This window comes from Teleopsis dalmanni, chromosome 2, assembly GCF_002237135.1.
Source record: "Teleopsis dalmanni isolate 2A chromosome 2, ASM223713v2, whole genome shotgun sequence".
NCBI lineage: Eukaryota > Metazoa > Arthropoda > Insecta > Diptera > Diopsidae > Teleopsis > Teleopsis dalmanni.
This window is the reverse complement of record NC_051847.1, coordinates 56,719,551-56,729,489: the sequence shown is the minus strand read 5'-3', so window position 1 is coordinate 56,729,489 and position 9,939 is coordinate 56,719,551. Positions and strand designations below refer to the sequence as shown.

The 9,939-nt window shown below is 27.4% G+C and overlaps 1 protein-coding gene across 1 annotated transcript in view; it reads left to right on the top strand.

The window, feature by feature from the left end:
* The first annotated feature begins 2,539 nt into the window (after positions 1-2,539).
* The window catches only part of LOC119674618 (homeobox protein 5-like), a 37,393-nt gene continuing 29,993 nt past the window's right edge, over positions 2,540-9,939 (top strand). The window contains exons 1-2 of the mRNA XM_038085764.1: positions 2,540-2,560; positions 3,637-4,070. Of these exons, the coding sequence (XP_037941692.1) occupies positions 2,540-2,560; positions 3,637-4,070 (455 nt within the window). The remainder of the gene's footprint in view (positions 2,561-3,636; positions 4,071-9,939) is intronic.

The following is a 9,939-nucleotide window of genomic DNA, read 5'->3' as shown; positions in this document are numbered from 1 at the left end:
ATGGCAAACAACTGTCGATGCCGAATTGCAAACAGCAAATTATTTTCGGAATGACATCAGCCGAGAAGCACGCAATGGAGTTAAAGAACACAAAAGGATGGTGTAAGCCCTATGCTCCACTAGGAGGCGAGGAAAATAGAAGAATGAATAGATATTTTACTTTTACCATTAAGTTATTATAAAAAATCAATATTGTATGTATTTTATATCATATAATTTATATTGTAATATATAAATATAAAAAAATTTTTGTATTTTTATTTATTTATCCTAAAAATTTATAGAAAGTAAAAATAAACAAAAGCTACTAAGTTGTTTTTTTTTTCTTAATTTCTGTTGATCAAAAATTCGATATATCAAAACTTCCATTATTTGAAAGATATGTGCTCTTTCCTTGGAATTCGATTTATAAAAATTCTACTGTATATTAAGGTAAAGTAAAGGTAAAGTGGGTAAAGTTAATTTAGTACAAAACATTAGGATAGCCATTTAAGAATCTATGAGTAGTTTGCTATAGCATCAGTTATTTTTGTTCTTATTATATCATTTTAAAAATGTGTAAATTCTTTGACTAAAGTTTCGTATTTTAACATCAGTTTTAATATTTTAACTAAAGTTTTAATATTTTAACATCATTGAAAATCCCTAATACATTATTTTGTCTACGTCTATGTATTTCGTATGTTGCTGGAACAGATTCGTAGTAATTAACACCTGCTTCACAACTGCGAAACGTTGCAGTTTGATTAAACTAAAAACAGACGAGTTCTCTTGTTTTTATACACATTTGTATTTTTAATTTTATTATTTAGTTTTGTATCTTCCTGATTGAATTTTCACTTCATCAATTCTTTCATTTTTTCACACTGCAAGTGTGCAATTGTAATGAAATGCATTTTAACTCACAAGTAGTGCAAATACCTTCATACCAAAGCAAATTGCAATGCATGAGGCAACTTATTTTAATTGAAATTCTATTTAAATGAAAATGATAAGAATATTCTACTTCACATATCAAAGAAAACAAGAGTTACACACTGAATTCAATTTACTGTATATCTAATATAGAAAAAAATATATAAAATCTATGCTATTAATATTAATGGAACACTCAACCAAGTAATTTTCTAACTTGCCTCTTTTGCTGATTTGCTGCTTTGCTGCCTTTAATAAAAATCAATCATTTTCAATTTAAAGTGGCAACACTTCAGCGCGTTTTCATTACAAATTAATTATGAACATCATTAATTTATCAGCACGATTTCAGTGCACAGCATTTGACAGCACATTAAGATACTTTATTTTCTAGACAAAATGTTAGAAAGTCAGTAAGCAAGAATTTTGTTAGACAAATGAGCTTTCGCGGGGTAGACAAAGGACTTTTAAGGATGGAGGTTGAGATTTCTTTAGTTTTAAAATGTTTGAAGTCAAATATCTTTCATTATTTTGTCTTTTCAATTTGATTAAGTCAAATGTTTTTAATTGCTACGAATTCAATTGCTTTTTCCTTTTCTTTGTAATTAAATGATTTTCATTAAATTATTAATTTGAAAATGTTTTAATATACAATATATAAATAAAATAGGAATACAGCTTGAATGAAGTAGAGTTAATAAAGCTATATATAAATATTTCTTTTCATTTTATATGTATATTGTTAAATTCAGTAAAGCAAAATTTTAATAGCCTTATATTTAATATAATATATTTTTTTTAAATTAAAATAATACGTAAAAGTACATAAATTGAACTATATAATATTTTTCAATTTATTGAAAAGTGTACGAAAATGAAAACCTGACAATGATCATCTAGTTATACTTTTGAAATAATCCTAAATAATTTTTTCATCGGCCGACTTCAAATACTTTTTTAAAATGAAAATAAAGAAATACCACAATATGATTGAATTTCTATGTATATATACTATATAAACTTCATATATAATACAGTATTACAATTCCAAAATTGAGTGTAAATTTAATAAAGTTTATTAAAACTTTGCAAATTCATTTTTGTTTCCGCATTAAAAAATTGCATTCCCTAAAGAAATCAAATACATCATAGGTGCTTTAAATGTTAATAGATCAATGGTTTTCAACTTGTGCCCCTGCCCACAGTATCTGATTATATTATATACAGCGTTTTTCGAAATTAATCTTTTTATTAGACTTTTTGGTTTATTATATTTCACAGATATCAACGCATACAGATTATGTTATATTAAAGGAGTTGGTTTTAAAGTACAATAGTTAGAGCACACACTAAGACTATGCAGCATTAATAATTAAATTAAAAGTAATACACTCAGGAAAATAATTTGATTATTTAACAACATTTTATCTAAATCTCAGATCAAAATATTCTGACTCGACGCATCATGTTGGTTTAATCATACCACATATTGGTTTCTATATCTTCTTCACCACATGAACTAAAATTTTTCTTATAAAATGATCAGGTCAATTTACCTAGTATGTGGTTAGAACATATTTTTCTGACTCTACTTACAGATAAACTCTCTCTTTACAAACAAAAAATGCTCGTTATCACAAATCAGGTACAACACACCAGTCAATGTTACCGTTACCGATAAACAGTACCGTTTACAAAGGAAAAAGTCCGATATAATAAAGTCTGTGTATCTCTCAATAACAATTACTATAACTCAAATTCATGAGTTGAGTATATCGATTGAACATACTCCTTATACAGTCGATCTATCCTCTGGTAACTAATGAATTCTCAATATATTAAATTTTTGTCTTTTACGTTATAAATTGACATCAGTTCTTATACGACATACTAAATATTTTTTCAGTTCGCAGTAATTTTTGGGTTTCGAAACACTGGCTTGAGTAACATAAAACTACTATCCCTATTAACTTTAACTAATTACAACTATAACTAATTAGGATGTGAACTGTTTCCATCGTTAATTAGGAACTCATCATCAAAAAAAAAAATCGTGTAACAAGATTACTATCCCTATTAAGTTTAACTAATTAAGACCTGATTAATTAGACATTGATGTGTGTCCATCGATAATTAGAAACTCATTAACGAAATATATTCAAGGCATTGTTAAGCAGGAATATACTTTCTGTTTTATTAGAAACGTGATCGATATAAAAGATATATAACATTCCCATTATTTTGTTCTTCTGTTCTATGCTACTATATACCAAACCCAAATAGATCAATAGAAATTTTTCTTTTTAATCTTCACAAACATTACATTTACTATCTATTAAAGTACACTCCATGCTTACATTTTATTTTTCCTTATTAATGGACTCAACATTGTTCTTTGAAAGTAACAAAGTACTTCAATTTATTATATTTAATATTGTATCTTACTGCTGTACGAAACATACTAAAAACTTTTTATTAAATTTTGTGTAAATTTTAATTAAACAAATTCTGCACAGTAAGGACAATGTTCGACATTAACTTGCATTTGTCTCTTCACTTTATGCATAAAAAAGTATGTAATTTACTCACTGCTGTCTTCTATCTCAAAAGGTCATATAAATTATATTAAAATTGTATGTGCAACAAACACTTTGCGAATGTTAATTAAATTTTTATTAAAGTTTTATTTAATTTTTTTGTTTTTCGTTTTTTTATTTGCAGTCACATTTGGGCATTGACAATTTTCTGCTGAACAACGACAATGGCCAACAATACTCCTATTATGATACTCAGGACAATTTTAACAGCAATACGAATAACAACCACAACAACAATAACAATAACAACAATGAAAATGCTATTAGGAGCAAAAACAATAACGATATGATTACTGGCAATGTCCTTAAAATGAACTCAACTGAATCTGGCACCCATTCACCATTGTCCATTGACAATATTGATGAAATCAATCAAAGCGCTGAACTGCAATGTCTCCTACAAGAGCACATTGAAACATCAACCTTTGGAAATACAAGCGACTTCTGCTTTACTCAGTTTGATACAATCCTTTGCTGGCCACGCACACCGCGTGGAACGCTTGCTGTTCTACCCTGCTTGGATGAGCTTCAAGGAATTCAATATGACAGTTCACGTAAGTAATTCAAAATGGTATAAAAGGCTGAATGCCCATTCTCTTGGGGTAATAACGTATCAGCACTTCGCTTTTTAATACAGTAAAACTAAAATGACATAACAAAAACTACAACAGACACAACGTCAACAACAGTAGCAAAAAAAAAAAATTGTTAAATCCTGAATAATACTGAACCATTACCAACAAAGGCAGGAGTAATTGGAATGAAAACAAAATAATCGTAAGAGCAAATTGTGCGTACCTTTTTTGTATTGAATCATATTCAGTGCCAGTATTTCATACTTAAATGGGTCTGCCTGTGGACTCAACAAAAACTTTAAAAATTTCAATTACTCAGATTTATTTTTTTATAGATACAAATGACAATCATATCACTGAAGGCAATAAAATACAAGTTCAGCTGCACTTTATAATCCTTTTCGTTGCATTTATTTGCATGAAATATTAATTTTTGATTTTTAAACAATTAAATGAATTTTTATTAAATTATAGCTATTGAAATGTTTAATTGAATCTCGTTAGTACTAATATAACACATTAACTATATAGCCTATAAAATTTACAATAGCTCTTCTTCTTCTTCTAAATGCCTTGTCCGCTTCGAATGTTGACTAGCATAACTGATATTTTTGTTTTGTCCACAGCTTCACAAAAAAGCGATCTTGTACTTTTGCAAAACCACTGTCTTAGATTCTTAATACACGATATCTTTCTTCTTCCCGGGCCGCGTCTTCCAACATCCGTAGCCAATAGCTCTTAATTTCAGTATTTGATTTTGGTATTTCTAGGTTTACCTCTCAGCAAATTATAATCCTTGCTATGAGAAGAAAAATTCTTGATCGCACATAAATTTCGTATTTTAATCTCATTTCTTGTTAGTTACCAAAATTAGCATATACCACAATAGCAAAATAATTAAACTTTAAATATTCTTATATGCAACTTCACATAAATATGAGATATAAAAATCTAACCAAAACTGTTAATCTGTCAATAAAAAGTTAAACGGTTTTAATTTCTTCAATATCGATATTTTTTAAAAATTTAATTAGATTGAAGCAATTAAGTTCGAAATACATTTTTTGCTATTCATAAATTTAAAAAGAAAATACACCATCTTATTCAAAAGCATAGAAGAGCTTTAAAAATTTATCAGCACAAAATATTAGAAAGTCTCTCTCATGTATAAAATGTTTAAAATCAACGACTTCATACAAAATTCACCGTATCACCGTGTCAAAAATGACATGACATTCGACATATGTCGGATTAGATACACAAACACAAAGCGTTATTTAACAACAATGAAATTTTAAGAAAAAAAAAAATAATTTGAGGATGAAAAACAAAGTATAGAAAACAATTGAATGAAGTTGAGAAGATTATTACTGATAAAAATTTAAATTTAAAGTTCAAAATAATTTCTTGAATTTCAACTCAAAGAAATGAAACACCGTAACACTCAAAAAAATACCATTAAGAACTAAGTAAACACTTTAAAGCACTTAATCTAAGTAGACTCGATGAAACTGATATAATTAAAGGATTAAAAAAGAAATATCCATCCTTTTATGAAGAACCCCGTTTTTTTGAACATATTAGAAGTTACTACGGAGGTTGATTGCATAAGGAGACCCGCAAATATAATGTTATCAGATAAAATCAGATGAAGTTATAGAATTATGAAATCCTATGCTATATTATTAAAACACATAGTTTAGGTTTTAGAAAGCTTAAAATCTTCTCTTACGTATTTAATTTTTAAACACGTTTACTTTTCTTAAAGATTTCATTGAAATAAATTTTAAAAAAATACTAAAATAAATAGTGAACGAAATTAAACATTACAGAATTGTAGTGTACTGCTCATGTCCGAAACAAATCAAAAAATGTTTAGTGTTTGTGTTTATAAACCCAACCACAAACAGTACACAAAAAATGAAAGCGACATGTCCGAAACACTAAAATAGTACACTGTTTCCGACATCTCATATTAAATTTTTAATATTCTTGTTGTGTTCTTTTCCTGAAGGTAGTGAACCTTTTAACGATCTTTTCACGAAGGTAGTGTATTTTTAGTGTACTTTTAGTGTATTTTTAGTGTATTTTTAGTGTCTTTTTAGTGTATTTTTAGTGTTTATCGACTAAAACGATTTGGAAATGTTTTAAATGTGCTTTGTTGTTGCTTCGTTTGCATTAGAAGAAGAAAAAAAGTTTGTTTGAATTTGTATTGCATGTATTTTGTTTCTGTTTTATAATAAAGATATTATGTATGCATTTATTGTTACATATTTAACGTTGGGGGATGTATTACACAGATATAATATTTTATTTCGAATGGGTTCATAAGCCCAAACTCTTAACATTTCTTGATATGATTAGAAATTTATTTAGTGTACTGTTCGTGTAGAGTTTTTTAACAAAAATAATAAATAGTACACTATCTGTGGTACCTGAAAATAAATGCCACAATTCCATTTATAATATTCTTAATTCATCTGTTTATTATTCTTAATTCATCTGTTTTGTATTACCAATATGAATATCAATTTTAATTTTTATAAATCAATAGTCGCAGGCCTTTGCAGCTAATACTTTTTTTTTCAAAACAAAATATTTTTTTATACCTATTTACTAAATCTTCTTCTTTTTCTTTATAATAGGATGTATTATAGAATATGTTAAAACAATTGAATTGAATATATTTATGTGAAATTATGACATTTTAAGCCTTGACATCATGGGTGGAAATTAAATCTTGTGATTATGCACCGCGATAAGGAGCGTTTAATAAATACTCAACTTGTGATATTCTACTATCATCAACACGATCATTGTCATATAACTGAATGAAGTAGTTTATCCATTCTATAATAGATATGTTGGTTAAGCTAATGTAGTCATTTATAGGCTTCTTTTGATTCTTTGATTTTTTGCGCGTCGTATAAGTCGTGTTCCAAATCTGAAGTGAAACATTCCCAATGTTGCCTTTTGACAGTAGCGACCTTTTTGTTACCTTTTGCCGCATTTACTCAATTTCTCACTGCCTTGTAGGTGTTGTAAGTTATTTTACCATGTCTATATTGTAAATCAGATCTTCGTTTTTCTTCCGCCAATTCTTTTACTGTATCGCAAAACTACGGCTTGTACAGTGTTCTTTTGAAGTTAGGCTTTATTATTCGCTTTCCCAGAGATTCAGTTGTTGCATATAGTATACTTGGTTCTATTTTATTCCTATATACTAAATGATTATATAAATATTAATAAAATTATATCTTAATCTTCAATTAAAGCGCTTAGCTGTCATTCTTTTAAGTTTGTTTCAAAATTGTTAATTGGTTTAAGAAATAATGCGATGTCTTAGCCAGCAATTAAAGAATGGATAAACCAACCATCTTGCATCTACATTTGGAAAAAAATTATGCATTTATTATTAAATTGGCTTAAGATATTTATTTCTTTATCCCTTTAGGAAATAAATAATTTTCTTGACTTCTGTTTCTTTTATCATATATTACTATTGAATATAAAATGCAAAAAATTTCCTTAAATACAATACGTTTCTTGAAGATTCATAAGAAAACATATATATTTTTTTGTATATTTGTTTGTGTAATGTACAATAGCATAAAATAAAATCAAAATAAAAGCTAATAGAGATGTATTTTACCGTTTATAAGATTTGCAAAGGACAAACACACTTACGAGACATAAAAGAAGCAATAAAATTTCTCCTTTAAGAACTTTCAAATGCGAGCAGGCAACGAGAAGTGCAATTCAAAATAAAAAATTTCTTGTTGTGTTTTATGGGAAATTTTGAAATGCATTTCAAAGGAAAGCAGTGCACTACTTCAACTCTCCGAAGGATGCCATTTCACACCGTACAAATTGGAGAAGTGGTCTTGAAAAAATTAAAGTAAACAATTTAATAAATAAATTTAGGAAATTCTCAAAATATGCATAGAAACCAATACTTGAAATATTTAGGAAAAATGCAATATATTATGTACATAAATATGCATATAAATTTACATATATATATATACATGTATATGTATAACATGTGAAATACTGAATTTTAATAAAAATTGCTTACAATATTTCTAATATAAAAGTGTAATATGTGCTTTTTTTAAACTTGTAAATATTTCATACTTTTCCAAGCATTTATTGCAACAAGACCGCTTTCATTTTACTACTGCTTCAATATCCTTAGTGAAAAGACACCCACTTGGAGAAGGACCTATTGATAAATATTCTCGTGCAAAGCACATAAGTTTTCAGTTTTATTTTTTCGATCTGTGAAATATTGCGGAAAATACTTGAACTTGTGTAATACATTATTAGAGCACGAATACTGAATTTAATTCCTTTTTTTTTGTTGTTACATATAAAAATATTAATAGCAATAGTGTTATAAGATGAATTTCAGTTTAAAAAATTGAAAATAAAAAATGCAATATCGATAAGCAGTTTTAAATAAGGAAATAGAAGTATTCGCTTTCAAGAAAGAAAGCTGTAACGATTTTACGTAATAAGAACAATATAATTTATAATTAATTTATGTTTAATAAATTAATAGTTATTTAATTTTTACTTACAAATACTTTTATGAGTTTTTCATAGAATTTTTAATTATACTTGTTAGTAACACAGACTTAAGATAACAGCATAGATAACTTCACAAATTATTATAAATATATGAAGTTAAGTTATATTAATATGTATGATTATAAATATTAAAAATTATTATTTGAATAAAGTATTAGTGTTGCTGTTAAGCTAGACTTACTTTGTATAGGGACAAAGAAGCTTTATTAAATTTTTAGAAGGGTTTTCGAATAACAAAGAAAGAAATAAAGGACAAACACAAAATTTATTTTTTAATTTTAATTGAAATTTGCTGACCATACAACGCTGTTTCGATATTGCAAGTTACTCTCATCAGTGGTCTTTGGGAATAATCGAATTTTATTTAATAGTTTATAAGTCGTATATAATTTGTATTGGACTGCAAGATTATTCCCAAAGACCACTGATGAAGAGTACTTGGTAATACTCGAAACAGCGTTGTATGGTCAGCCAAACTTCAATAAAATTAAAAATAAATTTTTGTGTTTGTCCTTTATTTCTTTCTTTGTTATTCGAAAACCCTCTAAATTTTAATAAAGCTTCTTTGTCCCCATACAAAGAAAGCGTAGCTTTATAGTAACACTAATACTTTATTCAAATATTAGACTTGTGAAAAGTAAAGAACAATATGTTAAAATATAATATTGTTCAACTTTTCCTAACCGCGAAAGCGGATTTGTAGAATAACATAGCATAGCTTCTTTGTAAAAAGCACCAAAATGGTCGCTTTACATATAGTAAGTAAAACAATATGCATTACAAAATGTCTCTACAAAAAGAGTAGCTTTGAAAAGAAATAAAGAAATAGGCAAAACCCAAAAGTTAAACTTTTAATTCGTTGAACTTGTGTTTCTAAAATAAAGCTGTAGTTTATAAGCTCGTTCTATTTTAAAGCACGGCAAGTGCTTTGGTTGTGTCACTAATTAAATAAAAATAAGTGACAATAAAACCTGGAATTTGAGCATTGAAAGTTTGTGCAGCCTTGGCTTGTTGTGGATAAACACGATTAGTCATCGCTTCTAATTTGACAGGCACGAGTTCTAAGCCTGGCACTTGCAGTCCAAACAAATTGTATACGGACTATAAACTAATTAAATAATATTCGATTATTTCGAAAGACCACTGATGAAGAGTACTTGGCAATACTCGAAGCAGCGTTGTGTGGTCAGCCAAACTTCAATAAAATTAAAATAAATTTTTGTGTTTGTCCTTTATTTCTTTCTTTGTTATTCGAAAAC